Here is a 27711-nt window from a genome sequence, read left to right on the forward strand (position 1 = left end):
TGCGTGTGCATTGATATAATATGGTGAGGGCTTCAGTTTTGTGGCAAAGCGAAATAACCCCGTTGCATAACTTTAAATGCTTTTATAGCGTGCGGAGGTAAGTTTTGAATTATCTGCTGCTCCCCGTGCCCACTGGGTTGTGCCTTCTTTACTTCTAACTTCTCCTGGCTTCCATCGAGTCCTGGGAAAAAGCAATAATCTCCAATCTGCTTCAGCGGCCCTGTACCATCTGGCGTTATTACCAGAACTGGTCCTTCCATAGGTGCTTGGGATTCTGAAGGTGAGGGAACAGGCATTAAACTGGTACATTGTGTATTGTGTCCCTTTTGAACCAGATTTTCTGGTGGATGAAAAGATTGTTGTGCTCCCATCCTAAATACATAACCCAGTGGTTCCTGAGCAGACACAGGCCGGCAAGATGGTGACATTTTCGAGGGATCACCAAATATTTCACCTTTGGGTCTTGGAAGAGTAAAATATTCAGACTTTTGTATTTTCTTGCCTACCAAATCTGACATTGAATGAGCACGGGTAAACAACAGGTAAGGACTTTTATGTTGCAGTTTGGTTGCTTGTTCTACTGGAGGGTTATGAGGCAACGCAGTAGAACTATGTGTCTCACCAGCATCACTCTGATCTTGTATAGAGTGCTGATCTTCTGCCATGTCTGCTTTAGGTGGAAGAATAGGACATGTTTCAAGCTGAGTACTATTGCTCTTTGTTACTATCTCTTCTGCATTTTCTTCCGTGTCCCAAGCTTTTTGTGCCTGACCGCTTCAACAAGGAAAAGGGGAGATTGGTTAACAAAACACTCCATGGTTAACGAAACACTCCGTAAAATCAAAGCAATAAGGCAAAACCAAAGAAAAAAAATAAATTTTAGGGCAAAACAATATTTACAAAAAATGTAAATACAACAGGGTTTATTTATTAGTGCTAGCTCAAATTGATACGCGCACAGATGGATGCTAAATTAAGCACACATTAAAGGGGCGATATTCTGACACAAATTTGCATTTGGTTTTCATTTTATGATTTGTGGTTATTTATCTTTTTATTCAGCAGCTCTCCAGTTTGTAATTTCAGCAATCTGGTTGCTAGGGTCCAAATTATCCAATATGCAATCATGCATTAATTTGAATAAGAGACCATAATATACTGTAAACTGCAGAGGACCTGGATAGAAAGATGAGTAATGTAAAGTAGCAATAACAGTACATTTTTAGCTTTACAGAGCATCTGTTTTTAGATGGGGCCAGTGACCCACATTTGAAAGATGGAAAGAAATCAATAGAGGAAACAAATAATTTGAAATGTAATGAAGACCAATAGTGATGGGTGAATTTATTCACCAGGTATGGATTCACAGCGAACTATACCCCCCAAAAAATGTAGGTCTGTATAGAAAGATATTGCATAAAACAGCTATGTAAAACTTTGCTTCATGTAAATAATTTTCATAATATACTTTTCTAGTAGTATGTGCCATTGGGTAATCATAAATAGAAAATTGCCATTTAAAAAAAATAAGGGCCGCCCCCTGGGATCGTATGATTTACAGTGCACAAACAAACCAAACAAACTATACTTCTTTGGTCACATGAGCCAATTAACAGACAGAGTTCTATCTTTTGCTTCCACACTTCTTCCTGTTACAGTTAGAGCTGCAGTATTTCTGGTCAGGTGATCTCTGAGGCAAAACACAGACCATCACGAAATGGGGGTTCAAGGCAAGTGATGTAAAAGGGCAATATTCACTTAAAATATATATTCCAGTTTGGTAAGATTCTTTAATATGCCACTTAATATGATATAAACTATCTGTTGCTTAAGTGTTTTGGGGGTATAGTTTTCCTTTAACTTAAAGTTGAAAACCCCTTTAATGCTATTCAGCAAGGTAATGACATTTAAACATGCTCATTTAGAGCTTGGTGTGAAAACTAAAGTACACCAATCTTATAGCTGACTATGACAAGACTATCATTATCTGCCTATAGAGGTCTATATAGCTCCATATGACAAGGCTGTAAAGAAGTATAAAGGTCAACACACATGGAGCAAGTAAAGGAATATCCAACTGGCCACCCATCAAACTAAAGGGGTTGTTCACCTTTAAATTATCTTTTAGTATGATGTAGAGAGTGATATATTGTGAGACAATTTGCAACTGGGTTTAATTTTTTATTATGTGTGTTTTTTTATTTATTTCATTTTTATTCAGCGACTCTCCAGTTTGCAATTTGGTTGCTAGGGGGAAAATTACCCTCGTAACCAAGCATTGATTTGAATAAGAGACTGGAATATGAATAGGAGAGTTCTGGATAGAAAGAGGAGTAATAAAAAGTACAATACATTTGTAGCCTTATAGAACATTTGTTTTTAGCTGGGGTCATGGACCCCCATTAGAAAGCTGGAAAAATTCAGAAAAAGGAAAATCATTCAAAAACGATAAAAAATAAATAGTGAAGACCAATTGAAAAGTTGCTTAGAATTGTCCATTCTATGACATACTAAAAGTTAATTTTAAGGTGAACCACCCCTTTAACTGAACAGGTACTAGCAAAATATGGCTATATGAGTGGGTGGAAAAAGTGCACTGGTTTTAATAATAAGCTCATGGCCAACTGGTCAAACAGATTGGTCGAAGTGAAAGGAAACAACAGTATTTCACAGAGTTTCATGTTTTTAGCTGCTGCAATTTTGTGCATCTCATAGCAGATAGGAGTTAATGGCTACTGGAGATGGAAAATGATCAAGGAATAATAGCCATCAGAAAGCTGCTGCTTCACAGACTCCTTTCATTATAAATGAAAAGTGAATTCAATGAAAGTAAGACTTATTCTTCCTATGACACTGTTTTAACCATTCATTTAATAAGATATTTGAGCTTTGTATAAGTTCCCCTGTTCTATATCTCAGCCTCAGTGCAGCTGATGAGAGGGCCTCAACTAAGGCTTCAGGTTATACTTTCCTTATGCATTTCCTAAATATCTAGCGAGTTTTCCAGTTGCCAATTTTGAAACAGAACAAAACTCTTTTCATACACATCAATAAATGAATGTGCCCTCTGTATCCTATTGTATTTTACCTTTGAGGGAAGCAGATGCAAGGCCCCTCTCCATCACCAGAGTATTCTTCAGTGAAGTATGTAAATTCTCCAGGCTGCCAGAATCCCTTTCAAATAAAGAAACATGGTTATACAATTACTCTTTCAGACGAGTATTCTATCCGTATATAGGTGGGCTTTCTATAAGTGCCTCATTTTTCATGTGCTCTGTGAACCTGTGACTGCAAGCTACATTAACATTTGTATTGAAACCTAGGCTGCTCAGTGTTACTAGGGTAACACACTTGCAAAATAATGAAAGCAATAATTTCTTTATAATTACTGAAACTGTCATTTTTTCTCCTCTTCCTATCCTACCCCATTAAATGGAAAATATCCCATCTATAGGTTATACTGTGCAGAGAAAATTTATTCTCCATATATTTGCATCAAGTCATAGCTGGGGTATATATGCCAAATGAGAAAAGCCAATCTGCTGCCTTTTGCACCTTGAATGATGAGTGTGCAAGGACAGGCACAGGATCATGGAGAACAGCCTGGCCAAACACATATAATGGATTTTTGTGCCAAAATTAATAAGCCATACTTGTGTTTTGTGCACAGAGTAATCTAATCTCTCTCTCTCTCTCTCTCTTATATATATCTATATCTATACCTATCTCTAAAGTCCGAGAGGCATGAGTGCACACTGGGGTTTACTTAAAAAATATAATTTTATTTTGTTACATTAAAACAGGCCAACATTTCGGTCCAAGCCTAGGACCATTATCAGGACCTAGGCTTGGACCTAATTAAAGAAAAATAAAGGGAAAGGTAATTTAGTTCCCTATCCAATTCTTGTAGCTCTTCCATTGTTCTGCTCCTATCTTAAAGCCTTTATTCCTCAACCATCTCCATCATTAACACTGTCATTTTATCTCTATATTCTGTTACGCTCACATTCTTCATCTCATCCGTGCTCCTTATTGTACTCACCAACTGATAATTGCTTAGAAGCTTGCTCTTGCTGGGGTTAGGTAATGAGACTTCCCACCTTTCCTGGGATCTGATGAAGAGAAGTAACACATTTGATGATGAAAGTCTCCTTTTTTTCAGCAAATGTTAGTATATAAAGGTCTTAAAGATGTTATTGTATCAACATCATTTTGTTTTCGGGCATTGGCTTCTTCAAAAGAAACAATCCTGTGTAGTTATATGCTATCCCTCCTCCTCCAACTTCTCTTAAATGAGCCGAGGTCATGCATATTGAACTTCCCTGGTCAGGAAGAAGGAAAAATGAAGCAGCTTTGGCAGGTAGATTAGATGTTGAAAGAGGCCAAAGAATCCCACATGAGATACTAAAAATGTCAAAAGTGGCAAAAAGTTGACAGTCCATCTTATACAAATACTGTTTATAATGCTGAAAGCGTTGGTTAAATTAAACATAAGAAAAAAAATTGAAAACAAATGGCTGTTTTTTGAAAGAGAAAAAAATGCAAAGACTGAAATGATCCATAAGGGCTGATGAGAACTCACCTCTTGATGAGTTTATAGCCAATATACGAACAAGCCAGCAGCACCAAAACACATATTGGTGTCACAATGAAAATGATCGGGTTGTCTGCAGCTGCAGCTGAAAGAACACAGGTCATTTGAACAGTTTGAATGGACTAAGGAATGCTACAGTCAATAAATAGTGTTTGGGGATCCCTGACCTAGAAGGTTCTGGACACACATACCTTTATACGCAGCGTTTTTGGCATGGGGGCGCGCTGCGGTTTTTAAAAAAGCCAACCTCTGCATAAATACGCTTAGCGGTTTCAAGTTTAGGCAAAGGCACTTACACTAGCATAAAAATGGGGCCTCCCCCCCCCCGTGAGCCACATTTAAATGTAAGAAAAGTTGGAGAGCAACACAAGCATGAAAAGAGTTTGTGGGGGTGCCAGTTACCGGCTGTGCTCAACTATTGGTAGCCCCTATGTGGCCTAGTGGTGTACAGGTGGCTCTGTTTGGCAGTACTCTATGTAACCCAAACTTGCCTACAAGTCAGGAATTCAACAATAAGCACCTGCTTTAAGGCCACTGGGAACAACATCCAAAGGGTTGGTGAGCAGTATGTTGTTCACGAACCACTGGTTGGGGAGGTGTAAGGTGTCCAATATTAAAAAAAAAAACAACATTAAAATTATAATAGAAAAAATTGCATGACACAATACCTATGTAAAACATAATTTTTATGGTGGCAAATCTCTAGTGAATCAATGCTTAGTGTACAGATTCCCCATAATGACCTGACACCAGGGATGTAACGTAAGGTAGCCATACACGGGCAGATTGCCAATATCCGTCCTTTAGACTGATTCAGCATCTTATCTGCCAGTGTATGTGGGCTTCCGACGGGTCTCCCCGATCGATATCAGGCCAAAAATTGGGCAGATAGGGGAGGTTTTTCTGGAGCTCAAGGACCGCATCAGCTACTTGACGCGGTCCTACGATCTGTCAGTGCCATTCTATTCGTTGTAATCCGAGTGTTCAGATTGACCCGATATCGCCTTGCAGTGAGTGGGCATATCGGGGGAAAGGTCCACTTGTTTGGCATCAGCATGACAAGTAAATACATTGTTAAATAAACACTAGAGATGCTATTGAATAACTGGGCATTTATGCCATTAACACATACATATCTAAATGATTCCAGAATGGCATAAATCAGAATATATTATATAACACACTCTAAATAATAAAACAGGGAAATCATTTTAGTTGTATTGATCATTTTCAACAGCGGTTTTACACCATCACAGATGATCTTCTCTTGTCTAGACAAAGAAGGACAAAGGAGGATCGGATGCCCAATTAGATACTGTGCAGAAAAACTGTACATATCATTTTACGAAAGTCTTTCCCTCTATTGGTATCACAATTCATATCACTTCAACAGTCATAATTAGCAACCATTTAATGCACCCAGCAATCCTGGCGGTACTGAAAAACATTCTCTTAAAATGTCAATCACCTCCCTTCAAGTGAAAAATGAGACAATATTGAAAATTGGCTTGCTATCTGTCATTCAGCAACTGTTATAGAACCTAAGGCTGGAGATATATTCTATAAATTATTAAACAAGCCAACTGTGGATTGTAATGGAGGAAGGAGATCAAAAGCGGTGGATGAGGTAATGAAAAATATAACAGGACATATTTGTAGACAATATGAATGTTACTGGGCAACCCTTTTGAAATAAAAAAAAAACGAACAAAAGTGGTATAAAGGTGATACCTTTATTGGATAACTAATATAATCAAGCTTAAAGAACATTTTAGTTCCTTTTTAAAGCTTGAAAGTATCAGCTTGAAAAAAAAAAAAAGGAACTAACATCTTCTGAAAGCTTGATTATATTAGTTTGCCAATAAAGGTATCATCTGTATACCTGTAAGGTTTACAACGGGGAACCACTGTAACGGAGGATAGCCACTCCATGGGGAGTGGATTTGGCAGAAGCCCATGGGTGTACCCATAGGTGATTGGAGGCAAAGACATGATGATAAAAGATTGAATATTAAATGGCAGCCAGAACACAGAAAACAAAAGACTGGAACAGGCAAAAAGGCTAATCACTTAATCAGGGTATCGACAAGGTGAGGAAAAAATGGGGAACACAGGAACTTGAGGTACTCGCTCAGGAACAAAGCAAAAAGTATTCAGGAACAAGGTATACAAAGACAAGGTTTCCAAGAATCAAGGTTTTCAGGTACGAAGGTTTACAGGTATCAAGGTTTACAGGTATCAAGGTGTTCATGTCAGGAACAAACAAAATACATTCAATGACTCAGCCCTGAGCAAGGCTCAGGGCGGGGTTTATAAAGGGAAGGTGATTAGGAGACACATGAGGGTAAACGAGGTGGGTGGAAAACAGGGAGGAGACATACTGTGAACAGGCAGCCATACATGAGCATCAAATACAAGATCAGGACCAGCCCCAAGAGCCTCCAGTGGCTCATATGGTAAGTACAAGAGTCCCGGACACAGAAAACTCAAGTGTTCAAGTGCCGGCTGATCCTGACAATACCACTTTTATTTTTATTTCAAAAGGATTGCCCTGTAATATTTTTTCTGGCCAAAATGATACAGCAACTTTACCTGTATGAACAATATGAACAGAGGCAAGGAGAACAAAAAATGGTGGACACAAAGGAACAGTTGATTTCACCTTTTTCATTCTTCCAGGAAATCCTTTGGCTCCAGTCACTCCAGGGACCACTGTAGATCCCATGACTTCTTGATCGAACTTTGGCTGTGTAGTTGCTCAATTCCTTGAGGTCAGAGCCCAGTATATAATATTCATAAACATTATCAGAGACATTCATCAAAGAAAATGAAGGGCACTCTGGATCATCCTGCAGAGAAAATGAAAATAATTCTAGTAGGTAGAATTGTAAGTCTAAGTTTTCTAAACCAGATGGGATAAGGGCACAGTCATGGTAGACATGTTGTCCTGGGTACGAATAGGGAGAGGACTCCATAAACTATGTTACTATATATACATTTCCGCTTAGAGTGTAACACTTCAGAGCAGGAAGTAGAGCAAGAATATCAAAGTATGCCTAGAGGTGGAAAATCACAAGTGTATGGGGAGCTACAGAAATTGGGCTAAATACGGGAAATGTTGGTCAAGGGACATAGGATATTTAACAATGAGTACTGTTAAGTGGGGTAGAAGCCCCATGTCATTGTACAAGTAGTGGCAGGTTACCTAGGGGAAGGGTTCATGGCGATGACAGTAGGCCTTTAAAGGAAAACTAAAGATTAACTAAAGAAGTTGGCTAGAAAGGTTGTACATTATGTTTTGGGCTTCTGTACCAGCCCAAGGCAACTAAGCCCTTTAGCAGTGAAGATCTGTGCCATCTTTTCAACAGATTCACTGCACATGCTCTGTACTGCTCTATCAGTTACTGAGCTTAGGGACCGACTCAAAATAAACAGTACATATAGAATCTAAATGTTACAATATAAGGCTGGTTAGTTATTAATACAGATAATTACTACATGGCAACACAGAAACCAGTGCAACTAGCATCAGAATTTAATAATTAGACCTGTAGCATCAGCTTATATTACAGGCCAACCTCATTTTCTGGTTGATAATTTGCGACGACCGTAACCTTAGCGTCTCCACTTCACTCCTGAATGTCACAGATATTTTCCAAGATGGTGACCCCCTGTGACAAGTTTGAAGTCCTGGATCATTGCTGCTATTGAGAAGCTGAAACTTTAGCAAGGTCCAATGAGTTCAGTATATAAAATATGGCATTTTTAGCCATATTCATTTTTAGGGTTTAGTTGCCCTTTTACAGCGCCTACTAAGCGACCTCTTCTAATAATTGGCTAGAATAGCATACTGCTACTTTATATAGTGCTGGCGTAAGGTTTAAGTGCAGCTCTAAAGTACATTTTTGAATTTCAGACGCACCATTTTATTTTTACACAGAACATCCCTCACGGCAACAAGTAATAGAGCTCCCGCACTAATTGAGAGAGCAATGGCAGAAGCTATATTCAGGTCCGGACTGAGAATTAAAATAGGTTCTGGCATTTCAGGTACACAGAGGCCCAATCAGCCCACATAGAGGCCCAAACAGCCCCCACCAGCCCATTAAATACTGACTTTCTATGGGACCTTATAGCAGTCCCTCTGGCATTTGCCAGAACCTACAGATTGCCAGTCCAGACCTGGCTATATTCAGGTAGTAGCATGAAAAACTTTCTGTTCTTGAAATAGAAAATTATAGGAAGTACCTCCTTCCAATAACATAGCTGGTATCTTAGTTTTATAGTGTTTGGTTGCGGAGAGCTCCATCTCAACATATATGAGTCTGAATACTCCTCTACTTTGAGGTTCCTTGGTGGCTGGGGCTGGACTGCAAAACAGAAACAGATTAAGGTCATTATGCAGTACCAATAAATCCACTAATTGGAGAAAAATACAGTATAATACAGTATTATGTTTCTAAGGAATTTTTTGCACATAATAGTAAACACATTTGTGCAACAAAACCACATTATAGCACATTCTTCTACAATGTATTACTATTTACTTTTATGCTTTAGTTTTCTTTCTTCTTCTACTCCCTACATCACAACCCCCTCTTCATCATCAATCATCAAGTAGCAATTAGTGGTCTGTGGGGGAACAGTGTTTGCTATGGGTTACTAGACACAAAATGTTCAACGATGGCCAAGTGCAGTGAATGGTTGGAGGCCTGGCCAAATGTCAAACTACAAAGGGGAATCTGAATTTAAAATGGCAGGCCTGTTCTTTCATGCACAGAGGTCTAGCTAACATCCCTGCAGAAGAACGGCACCTCTGATGAGCTGGATATCTATGTTTTATAGGATTTATTTCCCATATACAAGCTGCAGCATGAAGCTCTCAGTCTAATTAACTCTAATTAACTCTAATATAACTCACCAGTCTGATAGGGTATGAATGTCTTCACTTCCTTCAGGGGTCTGACTTGGATAGAAAATGACCTGTGCACTTGTTGTGGGGTAAGATCCAGTATACAGCTGTACATTACATAGGGCACACCAGGTTTGTTTCTAGCCTTTTTATTTGGCAAACATGAGTTCTTCCTATTAATAAAAAAAACCAAAACATTTTAATATTCAAGAATTGCATAATAATTAAGATTGAGTCATATGCATGTGATCTGGGAGGTAGAGATACAAAAAATGATATGTAAACTTTCAGTGTAACATTGGTATGTTATACCCATGTTTATGACAAGAGTTTCTTCTATTTACTCCACTTTCTTTCCACAGTCCACAACATACGGTCAGGTTAATTAGCTTATGATGAAATTGACTGTAGTGTGCATGATAATGTCTGTGGCATACAAATGTAATTATTAGATCCATTGAGGCTGAGATTAATCATTAAATGGTCTCTGCAAGACTGTCAGCCTCCCCAAACCAATTTTTTTGGAGGTTATTAGACATGCTTACATCATGACCCAGCTACATCCTATTATGCCCCAGCCATGCTCCAGACCATACATAAGCCCCAGCTATCATACCAGACCATACAAATACTATGCCTAACGGTGGTATATTAATATGAGAGACTCCCAAAAAATTACACTATGTAAATAAAGAATAATAATAACAACAACAAATTTTTGCTTCTCTGCGCAGACACACACATGAGCAGAGGAACTAGGCTATTCCTGCAAATTCTGATGAAGATGGTATGGCCGGTCCTCTACATTTGTAAAGCAGCAGACAGAGGATGGCTCACTCAGTAAGGAACCTTAAAAGTATAAGACAAAAATGCAAATAAACCTATTCCTCAGGCCAGTACTTTGTAGAAGGGTTTAGCAAAACTAATGCCTGAACTTTGCTATGGACTTTTGATGGAGATAGGGAATGGGCCTAGAAAAAACAGGATACTGATAATGGAATAGAGGTTGTATTTATATAGGTACAGGTATGGGACCTGTTATCCAGAATACTGAAGACCCGGGGTTTTCCAGATAAAGAGTATTTTCTGTAATTTGCATCTTCATACCTTAAACCTACTAAAAAAAACATTAAAATGTTAATAAAACCCAATAGGATTGTTTTACGTCCAATAAGAATTAATTAGATCTTAGCTGGGATCAAGTACAAGGTACTGTTTTATTATTAGAGAGAAAAAGGAAATAATTTGTCAGAAATTTTAATTATTTGATTGAAATGGAGTCATGGGAGAGGGCCTTTCTGTAATTTGGAATTTTCTGAATAATGTGTTTCTGGATAACGGATTCCATACCTGTACTAACTAACTAGCTCACAAGAGAGTGAATTTATGACATGTTTGTGAAAGGGTTAATGCACGCAGTATTCCAGTGATTCCTATGGGAATGACATGACCAACATGGAGCCATTTGTCATATTTAACTGTGCAGCTCTTATGCATAAAGATAAAAAGGCAATGTGATGGAATGGGACTACAAGTGATGGAATGCATTACATTTTAGTAAGGCAGATACCATGCCTGGACTGACATTCAAAAACAGGCTCTGACAATTCAAGACCCACAAAGGCCCAATATAAAACACAGGTCTATATCAGCTTGCAGCAGGATCGGACTGCGTCATCGGGACATGGTGGGCCCTAGTCCTCATGGGCCGCGCCGACCCCAGTTGCTCATTACCAGGACCATAGGCCAGAAGTTTTCAGGAGGAAGTAAAGGAAGTAAAGCCAGCCAGGTGACAGCCTCTCTAGCATTTTCTTCCAGATTGCTAGTCTGGGCCTGTCATATACAGTATACAGCAGCACATCTTCTTGGGTTCTCTTTCAAATTTCACAGTAACAGTACACTCACCGAGGGACAAAGGCATTATGGGATGACTGGGCGTTACTCTTGGCCCCTGCCGGCCACTCAGTGTAGTACAGAACATAGGAAACCACCGGGGTTACTTCTTTGTGCACCTCCCAAGTGCACCTCATCTTTGTCAAGCCATTGTATTTACACTGCAGGTTGCGAGGGGCTGCAGTATCACCTGTGGATTAAGAAAATGATTTATAAAAAAAAAAGAGAAATTTTCAGACCCCCTAGCTTCCCCCATGTTCTTTGCTTGTTACTCTATGTATTAAACCGGGCCTCACAAGTTGTTATCCCCCATGACATCCTATTGCTTGACCAAGTCATTTGATTTATGACCAATATGTCTACATCAATAGATAACCAATGATACTTTTAGCTTTTCTGGATGTCAAGTCACTTATGTGTCAAGTTATGAGGTATTAACTATGTGCTATTTTAGATAACAAGATACCTTCAGGGATTTTCATGGGTAGCTCTTTACTCCATTTGCTCCAGGAACCGCTGGGGTGCTCTCCATTATGGGGCAGAGTACGAACTCTGAAGATGTTTGTGCTCCCCGGGACAAACAGGTCAGGACTGAGACTCACATTCAGTTTCTTCTTCACGTTAACAGAAGCTGAACTCTGCAGAATAAGAGAACACTTTGCTTCCATCTTGTTTCAGTGATGACAATAATGCACATAAATATCGGTGTAAGAAAAAATATTTACTTAAACATGTAACTTTCTTTTTCATCCTTTCTGTCTTCACTCATTGGTTTCTAGAACGATGCTAAATGTGTATCTGGAGGATCATTATCCACATGTATTATAGGGCATACATATCTTACTGACAAAAACAGCTTTGAATGATTGGCCACAGTTCCAGACATTTGATTGGCATGTCTCAATTTTCCTGGGGAAGGTACTGATGAATTTAATGTCCGTTTAAGGGGTATTGCTAGAAGTTACTGGTCCCACATTGAAATCATTTCAGGGTCCCCTTGACTTGATTTTCCTTAAAGGGGTAGTTGCCTTTTAGTTAACTTTTAGTATGTTATAGAATGGCCTGTTCTAAGCAACCTTTCAACTGGTCTTCTTCTGACTTTCCAGTTTTCAAATAGGGGTCACTGACTCCATCTACAAAAAACAATGCTTTGTAAGGCTACAAATGTATTGTTATTGCTACTTTTTATTACTCATCTTTCTATTCAGACCCTCCTCTATTCATATTCCAGTCTCTTATTCAAATCAATGCTTGGTTGCTAGGGTAATTTGGACCTCAGCAACCAGACTGCTGAAATAGCAAACTGGAGAGCTGCTGAATAAAAAGCTAAATAACTCAAAAACCGCAAATAAAAAAGGAAAATGATTGCAAATTGTCTCAGACTATCAATCTCTACATCATACTAAATGGGGAACTCTCAGTATTATAAAACTGCTAAATAGTATAGTATAGAATATTTTTGCCAGCCATGGATTTAAGGCTTAATTCCTCATTTCACCATCTACTAATTTTTTTCACAAAACTGTGGCAAAAATTTGCAGCGGAAAATTTTGCAGCAACAAAAAAGTAACGGAGAATAAAAAAGTTGTCATAACAAAAACACCCATTGACTTTAATGCATTTGGACAAAAAAGTCACCATAAGAAAAATGCCCATTGACTTTAAAGGGATACTGTCATGGGAAAAATGGCTAGACATATTGTCAATTTCCCAGCTGCCCCCAGTCATGTGACTTGTGCTCTGATAAACTTCAATCACTCTTTACTGCTGTACTGCAAGTTGGAGTGATATCACCCCCTCCCTTCCCCCCCCAGCAGCCAAACAAAAGAACAATGGGAAGGTAACCAGATAACAGCTCCCTAACACAAGATAACAGCTGCCTGGTAGATCTAAGTACAACACTCAAGAGTAAAATCCCATGTCCCACTGAGACACATTCAGTTATATTGAGAAGGAAAAATATCAGCCTGCCAGAAAGCATTTCTCTCCTAAAGTGCAGGCACAAGTCACATGACATGGGGCAGCTGGGAAATTGACAAAATGTCTAGCCCCATGTCAGATTTCAAAATTGAATACAAAAAAAAACATGTTTTCGGATGACAGGATCCATTTAATGCATTTGGACAAATAAGTCCCCGAGACAAAAAAAAAGCTGCCACAAGAAAAAACCCCCTTTGTGCATAAAAAATATTGGCCCTAATTGACTTCAATGTGTTTTGTGAGTTTTATCGCAACAGATTCGTTTATCACTACTGCTAAATTGTAAAAAAAAAAAAAAAAAAAAAAGAGGGCCCTTAGTATATATGTTCAACAAATAGTCTATTTTTTTCTTACATTATTTATTTATTTAAAAATGTATTTATGAGTTTCTCAACCTAACATTTGTTTAAAGATGCAACCAACACACTCTTGCTGTGAGTCTCTGACAGATTTCAGTTGCTCTTATTGGCTGGATCCAGCATCACTCAGAACATGGGAATCTTTTATTTTTGTATTAATTCTCTCCAAGGTCACTAGTATCCCCTTCACAGAATCTCTCTGGTAATCAACTCCTAAGGCAACTTCTAATGGTTATGATGAAAAATAATGCATTGTTACTAAGCAAGTAAACTGACTGGTTGATCTTTGAAATAAACAAGAGGTTGCTATGTGTTATTAGACCTGGATGCAAACTTTGTGCTGGTTATCACATTTACCATCTAGTGTTTTGTTCAACGTTGGCAGAATGTCCCTATTCCAGATGATTGCAACACACTAACCTCATTGTAATGCAACTTATCTGCATGAAGAACCCCAAGCCTTTTTGTATTTAAAGTAATTAAACTGAGTTAATTACATGTTTAATAAGACTTTCTTCCTAGGGCACCTGGCATCAGCTGACCATCCTGTTCATACACCACAACCAACCACCTTCTATTAGCAGAATAAAGGCATGGCAGAGTAGAAAATAGAGGAAAGAAAGGGAAGAAGGAAAGGGAGGGATTATTGGAAGAACTAAAGATGCCTGGGTTAGAAGCCCTTTAGAGAATATAAACCCATTTATTATACCTTCCATCCCTCCCAGTCCTGCCTTCGGTATGTAATCTGGTAGAGTATAGTCAGGTGGAAGTCCGAGCGGACAGGGCTCTTCCAGCTCAGAATGACAGTTCCATTGTCCAACATGCGACTCACAAGCCCTCGTGGGGGGTATGTCCTGACTGCAAAAACATATAATAAAATCACAGACATGGTAAAATAAATCAGTGTGAGTAGCAGTGTACACAGATGCGAAGATTTTTCTGTGTGTTTATACTATTATATAAATCAATGTGTTGCCATCACAAAAAGTCCATAAAACAAGACCAACAGCAATTTTCCTGCAGGATTGTGCCAACAGTTTCATGTTTCCCCTCTGTATAGCTAAATAAGAAAGATTATTCTTACTATGGTATGGGATCCATTATCCAGAAACATATTCTCCAGAAAGTTCTGAATTATGGGAAGACCATTTCTGTAGACTCCATTTTATTAAAATAATTACATGTTTTAAAAACAATTTCCTATATCTCTGTAATACTTAAACAATACCTTGTACTTGATCCCAACTAAGATATAATTAATCCTTATTGGAGGCCAAACCATCCTATAGGTTTTAATTCACGTTTATATGATTTTTTAGTAGACTTAAGATATGGAGATCCAAGTTACCCAAAGGCCTGTTACCTGGAAAACCCCAGGTCCTATAACTCTACAACTATGCCTCAATCACTCAATCACTGGATACATATTCCCTGCTGGCTTCATTTAAGGGGATTAAAAATGCAGTATATCCCCTTGTTCAACATGAATTCAATAAATAGGGCTTATGCCAAACATACATTTTTCTAATTGTTTTAATCACAAAATAAGAACCCCTTTGTAATTGACTCCATTTAATAAACCAAGACTGAAGGAAATTGGGTTATATAATGTTTATCTAATTATCTGCTTTGCAAGGACCAAACATGGAGTAGCTTCAGTTTCACTGTTTGCCCTGTTTAGGTCAAGAAATAACCAAAACCATAGGTTTGTCATTGAAATAATAGGAAAAATTATGTTCAGCACAAACCATATTCATTGCATTCCTGTTGAACAAGGGGTGTACCAACCACAGCAGCTAATAATGAATAATGTGGTCTCAAATAGACATCAGGGTTACATGTTCATAGATGCTTGAGAAACATAAGTCACCTTTCCTCTTCTGCCAGGCTACTTGTGCTCATCCAATTTCTGCTCACATATGGCAGCCCCCTAAGGCTGTTAATCACATATAAAACAGTGGCAAAACAATGTGCAGTTAATGAGATTTCCTTCAAAAAGTCTGTTTTTTTTTATAGTTTCTTTCTGGAAAGGGTATATGTGTTCCTGGGGCTTTTAGCCTTATTTTTCCTTCTTTAAGGAAAGAGAAAATATGTTTGATGCATTATACTCAGATCCTGAGGAAATGAATTACTAGAACATATCGGCTTCATCACTTACCAGTTCTGCCCTTTATATGAACAGTAGGTAGAGTTCAGCCTACTAACAAGATACACTGCATTTACTTTTTAGTATGCTATAGAATATCCTGTTCCTAACAACTTTGCAATTGGACTTCATTCTTTTTTAATTATTTGCCCTCTTCTACATCTTTCCTGCTTTCAAATGGGGGTCACTGACCCCAACAGCAAAAAAACTATTGCTCTGTGAGCTTACAATTTTTTTTATTATTGTTACTAGTATTATTGTTTTTATTCCTTATCTTTCTATTCAGTCCTTCTCCTATTCATATTCCAGTTTCTCATTCAACCACTACCTGCTCGGTGATGTAAACTAGACCCTAGCAACCAGACAGCTGGTAATATTCCAAACTGGAATGCTGCTTCACGAAAACCTACATAACTGAAAAAACGCAAAAAAAAAATTAAACACAAACAACCCCTAATGAATTCTTGTGCTCAATGTAAAAATAAATAAATATAACCTAGCTGAAAATTAGTATATTTTGTATGTAATGTAAAAATTCGAAATAACAGTTTTAATGATATAGTGGGGTTTAATATATATACATATCAGAGCATGTTGATTAGTATTCACTTTCTGGCAATATATGAAGGAATTCCAATGACAATGAAAATTGAAATATCTGATATTGGGGTATAAAACTACCTTTCCAGGCCCTTCGTCTAAAAATATTATTGGGTTGGTCGTCAACAACTTCCCACCCCCAGGGCCCCTAAAACCCCAGGGTCTTCTCCTCCTAATGCTACACAAGTGATTGATATATAACAATGTTTTTGTGTTACATCCTCTTACAACTATACATCATTTATACCTTAGTTCTCGGGTTCTAGCATTAGAAAGTACACATGCCCTTTGAATCCCCTCTTCTCACCATTGTAGGCTGGTACGATGGTGACCCCTTGACGTACATCTCTTTTGGGGAGGAGGGTGAAATATTCATTCATGTTGATGATGAATTCTGTATCGTAAATAATACAGCTCATTCTCAGTTCTGGACCTTCACCGTGCTGGGATGGGACACAGGGTTTTCTGGTGCTGCAAAGAAGGGATGATGAATTCAGAGGAGTCAGAGTCTAAGTTGAATATTTCAGACTTGATGTCGAGGTAAAAACTCTTGACACTTAGAGCCATTGGAGTAAATCTGGTGCAAAGGGATTACTTCATATGTACAATGACTTTGCACCAAAATTACACCACCACTTTCATACATCTTTTATACATCTCACCTACGGTGATGCTAAACATTTCAGTATCTCTCATTTTGTCCTTATTTTTAGAAATATAAGCTCTGTATGGAATTACTGATGAAAAGCATGCAGGCTCAGCATTAGCCTTATATTCATTTTTTTTCATATTTTTTCATATTTGGCCGTGCTCAATCCAGCTTTATAGCTCTAGAATGGCCAATTAGATTAGCAGTCAAATTTTATAACTGTCATATTGTGTGGGAGAGAGAAAACAATCAGATTGTGGCTGTCTGTGAATCTGATCACCCACGTTAAGACTAATAGGTTGTATTCCTAATTATCAAAACTTCTTACTAATATCTTTTGCTGTAATTGGATGATTTGAGTCACAATTACATACTTCATTGACCAAATGACCCACTTCAGTTTACACAATTGCCAGCTAGTCACTGGATGTACCATCCCTTATTTAAATGAACATAGCTATAGTACAGTAATAAGTAAAAAAATGATTCCAAAGTATACAAACTAATATAGCATTCTTGTGTCTTTTTATACAATAGTCATGTGTCAATGTGGAATATACATTCATACCAGTGTCTGCAATCAACTGACTGTGGAAAGAAACCATGGAGTTACCACCACCCTGAACTTGGCAGTAGTTGCAGGGTTCCAGTTCTTCTGACTGTCCATTCAAGGAGAATATGTTCAGAAGGAAAGCAGAAATGTTATGATGTTGCTGTGCTCAGGAAAGGGATCAGAGAGCTCAGATGACATTTTCAACTATTCTCTGTTTTTATATTTGAAAGTTTTACATATCCTATGATCTGTGTTCCATCTTTCTCACCTGGAGCCTCGTAACAAGAAAGTTAACTGTCTGAAAGAATTTTTTTTTTTGATGGGGGGCACAGAACCAAACTACAACTATACAAATTTGTCAGCTCTATGTAATGAAATATAATTAATGTACATACTGTACCTGTCTAAAGTGTTCCACTTATAGAGGGTCATTGGAAGAAGTTTGTGAGCTGTCACATTTTCTTTCCATTCACACTTCCAGTGATTAATATAGTCATTGACACAGTTTAAAGAGTCCAGCAGTGCAGACCCTGTATGCAGAAAGAGCCTGGTTAGCAAACGGAATCCTAGTAAACAGCGGTTATAAATACAATCTAGGTCTCTACTTGTTGGGTGCTGAGATATCTCATGGAACTTGTTTCTAAAACAATGACTATGTATTGTATGTTTATATTCAGCTTTCTCTCTAGCTATTGGATTATCTGCACATGAACAGGACCTCCCAACTTTTTGGAAATAAAAAGATGGACAAAAAAGTCCCCCTAATTACCATGTTCATTTTACAAAAAAATGTTTGAACATATTTCTGTGTTTTTTTTTCAGTTATTACAGGTGAAGGTGAATTGCCCTTGAAGCTGCCATGGGACCTGTTATCTTATATCATATAGCTGGGAAGGGTGGGAGACACAACATGGAGCTGGTCACTGCTCCTGTATAACTATAACAAACAAGGGAAAGTTGTGCTCACCACTAATTTTTAAAACCATTAGGTGGGGGTGCAATGAGGCTGTGACAGGCTATAGTCAGGTGATCCCACTGGTGTCTAATAAAAGGGCAGCCAAGTTTGGGAGTTTTACTTTGAAAGCAGCGAGTAAGTTGCAGGTTAAACATATTCCCTTTGTAAAATGTATAATGAAGCAATAGAATTCTTAATGAATCAGATGAAAATTGAGCGTAGGACTGGCCAGATATGGGATGACTTTGACGTAGGTGGCCAGCACAAAAACTTGTTTGTCCTAATTCTGGCTCAGAGACTGATGTTAAAGGATGTTGTGGTTGTAATGGAAAAAATGCAGGATGAAACAGCACCACTTCTCCTTTGAAGAATAAAAATGCCTTTATTGCATAATTTAATAGGGCTTTACAGGGACGTTTCCGTTCTGACTTCTTGGGACCTTTTATCAAGGGATTGTAGTGCAACAACAGGTGGGGGCATGTTGGTAAGGGTTAGAAAGTTTTGATCATCTAATTTTGGGGTAATTTCTTTCTATGGCCACTAGGTCACAATAAGACATCATCGCTTAAATTAGACCTGGCATTAGTAAAGTATGGGTACTCCTGCTCTATTAAGTTCTGGGGGGAAGTTTAGAAAGTATATAAAAGGGGGACTATTAGAGAATTTAGTGTGTGCCATAGGAAGAAGATGCACAGAGTTAGACACCAAACCAGCAGAACCAGCACAGAGGAGAAAGAAAGACGGAACTTAGCTAGCACAGGACTAGTTGTTGTAATATCACATTATAGACGTGTGAAGTGAGATAGGACAGCAAGAATGGGCAGATCATGCCCCACCAAAGAGTCAGAGGGTGCAGTGTGGACGATTGAGAAACCCGTCAGTCAGGGAAGAAGTGAACAGTTAGGGTATAGGTAGCCCCTTATGATTTTGGCAAAAAACTGGTCAAATGTGTTAAGGCTCCACTGCAGATACACACCAAGTCTGGTGCCCCTGGCTATGCCCTGCAAATGAGGGAATGCTGAATGGACCCCTAGGAAGGCACTGGAGACTGATGGTAAGAATGGAAAGGAACCAGAATGTTTGATTGCCTGTGTAAAATGACGGAACTGACTGAATGTATGAATTATAAAGAGTATTATAAAGAGTATTCTGATGTTGAATGAAAAGTGTAATCTGTGTTTGAGGAATTATTATTATTGAATGAATCTTGCTGGAAGGAAAAAATAAATAAATTTTGGATTATACAACTCCTGGCACCCTTGGGTTTCCTAGTGTGGGAACAGTTAACACAGGGTATTAATAGCTGCACATCCTAATCCGCCAATTCATGTAATTGCCTATTTTTTACAACATAGGGCAACGTTGTTCAACAGTTATGACACAAAAACAAATGTCATCTGTATTGCAGTGACAAACAAAGGTTCCAGGGCTACTTACTAGGCCCCAAAAAAATGTATTACTTCTAGGGTTGCCATCTTTGCTGGGCAAACATGGGGGGCAGGGCAAATAACATCGGGGGTGAGGCATGACACCAACTATATACAAACCTTGAATTATCTGAACAAAGAAAAGAGGGTAAACAAGGATGTGCAGCCACCAGGTGTCACGGGGACTCCCCATCATCATCGGCCGAGGTTTTTTTTTCAGGTAGAGAGAAGATAATTTACCAATTACCATCTGTTTAATAAAAGTAGAACACATAACTACCAAAGTATTAGAAACACTGATATGACTGTATATGACCTAGGTTAATGCTACGGTTGTAAGATTCTGAACTGCGAGCCTATACTATTGACTAGTGTGTGCTTTCCTTTCAATTTGGCCCTGGCTGATTATGCCTTTCCAATTCCCTTCCCTACTAACCACCTTAGTCTTCATTGACTGATTGATGCCAAATATGCCCGACACCCATCTCTCATAAGCCACAATTTCTTTAGCAGAGTAAGGCTTATGGCACCATTGGTGTTTAGGCCTATGGCACCCATAATGTTTTCCCTGTCACTGCACAGGGAGTGGTGTTTGGCCAGAAAATACAAACATGAATATTTTCTGGCTGAAGTCTGCCCTGTATATGCAGTGACAGGTGGATCATGTTTATTATGGTCAGTTGGTCACTATACACTTTGGACAGGTATGGGTCAGATCAGTAGATCAGACCCACAGCTGGTTACCAGATTTAGCCTACAGTAGGCATTGATATTTCTTGGGAGCTGTATTTATATTGTAGTTGTTGAGTGAAAGGGCTAACTTGAGGGTGAGACAAGTAGCAAAAAGATGTGTAGCTCCTGACAGCTTAGTTCATGGACAAGGAAAGGCAAATAGGCTGAGGGCCATCTTTTTTAGCATTTCTAGAGTCCCTTACATCTATTTAGACTTGGGCATGAGCAGTACAGGCAAGATTTTTATTCTTTGGAAAACATGCTCATAGGAAAAAATCCATGGGAAAATAAAATCAATCGACTGAAGAAAACACAAGCAAGGATCTCTTTTGTGTTTACATTGATTATCCCAAATCCCACGCACGTTCTTTAATAAATCTGCCCTTTATTGTCTTTTTATTACATACCTGCACAATAACATGGATGAGAATCTTGCTGAATCTTATATTAAAAAGGAACTAAATGCCTGATGCGGCGATGTTATTTCTGAAAAGACACATATTGTATTTCCCTTACACTGTGATGAGTCATTTATTTATAAGAGACAGAAGATACACAAAGAAAGAGCCACAAAAGTCTCATTAAAATAACAAGCTGTGCTCCTTACTAAGGATCCCTTTTATCTGTGGTTATTTGTTCTGAGCAGGGAAGGACTTTTATATAGAACAGAAGTCACCCAACTGTGATGCTGCCCCCAATGGTGGAGTGGGACAAAGCGTTGACCATAGAATCTCAGCATGATGTCCAGTTCAGGTGAGATTTAAGATGGATAATCTCAGTGCAATAACAGGCAGTCTGCATACTTTGGACAGGACTGGAGAATACAGGAAGACTGGTGCCCACGTTTAAAGCTGACCATGGATGCAAAGATCTGATCGTTCGAATGCTCGAACGATCGGACTTCCCCATCTCCCGACCTGTCACTAACCATTCCGATCGAATAAAGTAGTAAAAGAACAGACCAGGAAATGTTCTGCCCCTGACAGCAATCATACGAACGTTATGTCTGACAAAAGCTGGTGACAGCCTCCCTCTGAAAATCGTCCGATCGGCAATACACGCAGAGATATTATCAGCAGCCGACAGAAATCTTTTAACCTGGCCAAATGACCAGACAACTGATCTCTATGGGACGAAAAATGTTGGGACTCTCCATACACGGTTCAAAATCGTACAAATCGAGGATTCCTACGATCGGATCTTGTACGATCGGCTCTTACTGACGTAGTAACATAGTAAGTTTGGTTGAAAAAAGACACACATTCATCAAGTTCAACCTATAGTCTATATATAACCTGCCTAACTGCCAGTTGATCCTGAGGAAGGCAAAAACAAAACATCTGAAGCCTCTCCAATTTGTCTCAAAGGGTGAAAAAATCCTTCCTGAATCCAAGATGGCAATTGGACCTGGATCAACTTGTACTATGAGTTATCTCCCATAACCCTGTATTCCCTCACTTGCTAAACACCATCCAACCCCTTCTTAAAGCTATCTAATGTATCAGTGAATATAAATGATTCAGGGGATAAGGCCACATCTTCACAGCTCTTGATGTAAAAAAAAAAACCTCTTCCGAATATATAGGGGCAGAAGTGCGAAGTGACTAACGCTGACGATAATTTGCCAGCATTACCACCAGCAGGGACTTCGCCAATTTACTAATGGGCGCAGGCGTGACTTGAGATAGACACTTGCGGTGATTCACACTCTATCGCCAGGCGACTTTACGCAAATTCACTAAAATGCAGATTTTACTGAACGTTACCTCTTTCGCCAGACTTGCCTTCGCCAGACTTGCCTTCACCAGCTCAGACTATGTGAAGTGCAATGGAGTGAATAGAACTTCCTCAATCCTCAGTTATTTACATCATATTTTGTGAGTGGAAAAACGTCTAAGTTCCAAAAACGCTGGCGTATTTTCCTTTTTTCAGGGTGATTGCAAAAGTCCTAAATTTTTTTTAGTGTAATCAGATTCCCCCATACATTTTCTAACATATGGAACATTATTTTACAGTGGGCTCATGTGTAGGGCATTAAAACAACTCTATTGAATTTATTAAGGTTCCCTGGACATGTGTAGTTATCAATGTCAATGTAATGTATTCGATACAACATGTAACAGAAAGAGGTCCATTCAATTTTAAATTTCCTGCTGTATGCAAATGAAGCAGAGCGTAAGACCTCTAATGAATTTGCGCTAGGCAGAATTGAACGCTAGCACATCTTCGCTTTGATTTTCTCGCTTTGCTGAAATAACACTAGTGAAAATTTGCCAGTGTCCATCGGGCAGGATGAAACTTCGCATTTTAGTAAATTAGTGTTGTCCCAGCGAATTTTCGAGTGGCGAAGTGTTGCGATGGTTGCAAAGCCATCGATGGCGAATTTTCGCCGCTTAGTAAAATTACCCCTTAGACAAAACCTCATTTCTTCTAATCGGAATAGGTGCCCTTGTGTCTGCTGGATTGACCTACTGTTAAATAAAGTATTATTATATGATCATTTTATATATTTAAACATAGTTATCACCCCTTAAGAGCTTTTCAATGTAAACAACCCCAACTTGGCCCGTCTTTCTTAATAACTGAGACATCTACTGTGCACATGTGCTTTTGGCTGCAAACTGTCAAGTGTTCATTTTCTGGCTGAAATCCAGTGACAGGACGATGCCATTCATATCAGTTATTGCACATATAGGTCAGTATCAGCATTTTTGCCAGCAGAGAGAAACCACATAGCCTTAAAGGAACAGTAACACCAAATAAAATGAAAGTGTTTTAAAGTAATTAAAATATAATGTTTTGTTTCCCTGGACTGGTACAACTGGTTTGTTTGTTTCTATACTATACTATTTTTATATTTAATTTTGAAATCTGACATGGGGCAAGACATATTGTCATTTTCCCAGCTGCCCCCAAATCCTCTGAACTTTTTTGTTGCATGACAATTTTGTTTTTGTTGCACGCCATTTTTGTAGCAAATTACATTACAGTTTATGGTTGTTTTTATTTTGTGGCACCTTATTTCTGCTTTGGGAGGGCAAAATCACATGCACGTTTTCTCTCAGTATACTGCTACAAATGTTCTCTACTTTGTTAGAGGATTCCTATCCACTATGCTATATCAGATTTTTCTATAGAAAAAAGGCCCCCGTGTTACCAATTTCTTAAAAACATGTCTGTGATTTTTGGCATTGCCTCTGGTCAACTGGTAATGGTAATTACTACTACACTATGGGGCAAATTCACTAACAATCGTAGTTTCGCCAGGCGCAACTTCGCCGCACTTCGCCACACTTCGCCAGGCGTAGTTTCGCCAGCGCTTCGCAAATTCACTAAAATCTGAAGTTGCGCACAGGGGTTTCGTAAGGTTGCGAAGTTGCACTAGCGTTGATTCGCTAAGTAAAGCGAAGTTACGCTAGCGAAGGCTAATTTGCATAGGGCGCCAAATTCAAATTTCAATGGAGGAATACGTATCAGCACTACAAATGCCTAGAAAACCTTCAATTCATCAAATAAAATTTTTATTTTGCCCTACACATGTGCCCACTGTATAGGTAAGTTGCCATGAGTCAGGAAATGTAGGGGGGAAGGAGGGGAGCCCCAAAAAAAATTTCGATCTTTTTCAGCCTATCACCCATAATGTAGAAAACACGCCAGCGTTTTTTGGGACTTTTTTTGAAACAATCCCTATCTACTCTATTGCGCTTCGCCAGGTCTGAGGTGGCGAAGGAAGTCTAGCGTAAAAGGTAGCGTTCAGTACACTGCGCGCGTTAGTGAATTTGCGTATTTACGTCGCTAGCGAAACTTCGCCAGGCGTAAGGGTGCGAAGTAACACTAGCGAAACTACACCAGCGTTCGTTAGTGAATTTGCGCAGTAACGAAAATGACAAACGCTAGCGAAGTAACGCTAGCGAAGTAACGCTAGCGAAGTAACGCTAGCGTTCGGCGCTTCGGCGCTTCGGCGCTTAGTGAATTTGCCCCGTTTCTTACAATCACAGACATAACCAATAAAAAATCTGACCACCAACAGATAATATCTGGGTGCTTTGTATCCCACATTAAAATGAATAAACCATATACTTATGTGTATGTCCTTATAAAGACAGTGGGACAGTTCAGATCAAATTCGATTCAAGTTTGCGGGTCAATCCCATTCAACAGAGTTTGAAAAATACGAATTTGTTAATAAATTGCAGTTGGTCGAATTTCGAGTTCATATTTGCATCCATTATAGCACTTTATATTTACAGTTTATTATAATCATTGCACCAAGTGTCAAGGCTCTCATGAGGCCTGATTGGTGAAACGCGTAAGACATGACGGCATCGCTACATGCCAGGTAAGGAACTCGTGGGTGTAAGGAACTATGGAAATTGCTCTTTGTGTTTTATACAAATTCTGTTTTTGCTTCTGCAATGGTACCCTCTAGTAGCTGGAAAGAATACTATCTGTGTACTGCAGGTAAGGAATCCCTTATCCAGAAAACTGGAATTACCTGAAGGTCAATTCCCATAGAGACCATTTAAAAAAAATAATTCTGATTTTTAAAACGGATTTCCTTTTTCACTGTAATAATAAAATAGTATTATGTACTTGATCCCACCTACGCTGCTGAAATCCATATTAGTGGCAAAACAATCCTATTGGGTTTATTTCATGTTTAAGGGGCAGATTTATCAAGGGTCAAATTTCAAAGTAGAAAAAGCTTCGAAATTCGACCATCGAATTGGAATACTTCGACTTCAAATATCGAAGTCGAAGTTTTTTTACATCCAATTTGGCCATTTGCAGTCTAAGTAAAATCGTTTGGTCGACATTTGAAGTATTTCATCCATCGATCGAACGAACGATTTTTCTTCGACTTAGAAAAACTTAGAAAAATGCTCTAGAAGGTCCCCATAGGCTAACATAGCACTTCGGCAGGTTTAATTGGGCGAAGTATTTAAGTCAAAGTTTTTTAAAGAGACAGTACTTCGATTATCAAATGGTCAAATAGTCAAAGTATTTTTACTTCAAATTCGAAGTTGTAGTAGCCTATTCGATGGTCAGTATACAAAAAATGACCCTCAAATTCACTTCGACCCTTGATAAATTTGTCCCAAAGTGATTTTTAGTAGACTTAAGGTATGGTGATCAGACTCCTTGTGGAAAATCTTAGGTACTATTACTATTACTATTATTATGCACTATGCATAATAGATCCTCTACCTGTCTATCTACACTATACAAAACGGTGTTAGCTGATTACTCCGCTATGTTCTCTATCATGTCATCAAGCACTGGAATTTTTACTTTAATTGTTCGAAGAAAAATTTGGGAGATCTTTGCAATGTAGTTTTTGAGAAGGAACAATATTTATATTTAATATTATTGCTGGTCCTGTAATTAATTCCATAAGCTGTAGGTACCTGGCTTTGCTGCTCTATTGACATATGAACAGAGTCACACATTGACAAGGCATGTACATCATGGATAATTCCAGCTGCTTAAAGGGGTAGTTAACCGTTAAGGTAGCTTGTAGCGTATTATTGAATGTCCAGTTCCTAGTAACTGCAAATTTTCATTATTCATATTTTATGGTATTTGAGTTATGTGCCTTCTTCCTCTGACTCTTCACTAATCCTGTCTAAAACGCATGCTCTGTAAGGCTATACATCTACTGTTATTGCAATTTCAGACTCTCTCCTGATCATGTTCCATTCTGTTCCATTCAAATCAATGCATGGTTGCTAGGGTCATTTCAACCCTAGCAACCAGATTGCTGGAATTGCAAACTGGAGAGCTGCTGCATAAAAAGCTAAATAACTCAAAAAACACAAATAATAAATAAGTAAACCAATCGTAGTTTCTCTTAGAATATCACTCTCTACATCATGCTAAAAGTTAATTTAAAGGTGAACAACCCCTTTAAGTATGATGAAATTATAATGTTTCCCCCACTAAAGTGCACTGTGCACAAACACACTGGGGCTGATTTAAAGGAACAAAAACACAAAAATGAAAGTGTTTTAAATTAATGACCATATAATGCTTTGCACTGGTAAAACTGGTGTGTTTGCTCCAGAAAGACTACTATAGTTTATGGGGACGTGGGGGCAGCCATTCAAGGACAAGATACACAGTAGATAACAGATAAGTTCTGAAGAATCACAATTTATACTGCAGAGCTTATATGTTATCTGCTGTATATCCTGTGCCTTTTCTCCTTTTTCAGCTTTGAATGGCTGCCCCCATGGCTACACAGCAGCTTCTTTATATAAACTATAGTAGAGAATGTGAAGCAAATACACCAGTTCTTCCAGTGCAGAACAACAGTACATTATATTGTCATTCCTTTAAAATACGTCAATTTGTTGGTGTTACTGTTCCTTTAAGACCATAACCGGCCATAGCAACTAATACAAATCTTTGCATTTGTTATCTAACTTGAGCAAACTGTAGAGCTAATTGCTGATTAGTTCCTATTGGCATCTGCTCTTGCACAATTTATAGCCTATATTAATTAGTCCATTGTATCATTATTTGCTTCCGTTGCTTTGGAATGTGCATCAATTCATTCAGTATCTGCATCTGAATTGCATTACTCTACATCTTTCCAGCTCCCTGTTTTTTTTCATTGTATTATCCCTTGAAACTTTACCCACTGACTTTACCTGGTTCCATGCTGCTGTGTTGTTGATGTAGCGACTCATGAGCAGTGCCTGGAGGCTACACAGACACTGGTGGGAACCTGCACGCAACTGACTTTCCTGTGTGTTGTAAGAGATTATAGGAAAGGAGAAGTATTTCCTCTGTGTGTGGGCTCTAAAGGATACAGATGAAGAAATAGAGTTTCATCTAGGATGAAGGGAAATGCCTTAGGCTGGAGTCACATGCATTGATTTAATGTTTGTAAATCTCTGTACCTTTCT

General features: G+C 38.6%; 1 protein-coding gene across 2 annotated transcripts; it reads right to left on the reverse strand.

The window, feature by feature from the left end:
* Window positions 1-29: 29 nt before the first annotated feature.
* csf2rb.L (colony stimulating factor 2 receptor beta common subunit L homeolog) lies at window positions 30-27593 on the reverse strand. 2 transcript variants are annotated; one of them, XM_041590741.1, is made up of 14 exons: window positions 27454-27593; window positions 20189-20318; window positions 18087-18216; window positions 16792-16955; window positions 14448-14596; window positions 11866-12037; window positions 11412-11589; window positions 9516-9679; window positions 8843-8964; window positions 7257-7443; window positions 4583-4673; window positions 4043-4112; window positions 3089-3174; window positions 30-774 (listed from the first exon to the last, which is right to left on the reverse strand). In XM_041590741.1, exons 1-14 carry the CDS (start codon window positions 27490-27492, stop codon window positions 33-35), a joined length of 2424 nt encoding a protein of 807 aa, XP_041446675.1. In that variant the 5' UTR covers window positions 27493-27593; the 3' UTR covers window positions 30-32. The 2 variants fall into 2 exon arrangements, with proteins under 2 accessions (XP_041446675.1, XP_018114392.1); XM_018258903.2 differs by having other exon boundaries at window positions 4583-4679; window positions 27454-27591.
* Window positions 27594-27711: the final 118 nt, after the last annotated feature.

This window comes from Xenopus laevis, chromosome 4L (genome assembly GCF_017654675.1).
Source record: "Xenopus laevis strain J_2021 chromosome 4L, Xenopus_laevis_v10.1, whole genome shotgun sequence".
Classification (NCBI taxonomy): domain Eukaryota; kingdom Metazoa; phylum Chordata; class Amphibia; order Anura; family Pipidae; genus Xenopus; species Xenopus laevis.

Bases quoted from the DNA above. Each gene is read 5' to 3' on its own strand.
- csf2rb.L (XM_018258903.2), bottom strand. From the start codon at position 27,492: ATGAGTCGCTACATCAACAACACAGCAGCATGGAACCAG. The intron at 20,319-27,453 runs GTAAAGTCAGTG...TTTATTAAACAG, and splicing joins ACACAGCAGCATGGAACCAG to ATGGTAATTGGTAAATTATC. The intron at 4,680-7,256 runs GTGAAATCAACT...GTGTTCTTTCAG, and splicing joins TTCCTGGAAGAATGAAAAAG to CTGCAGCTGCAGACAACCCG.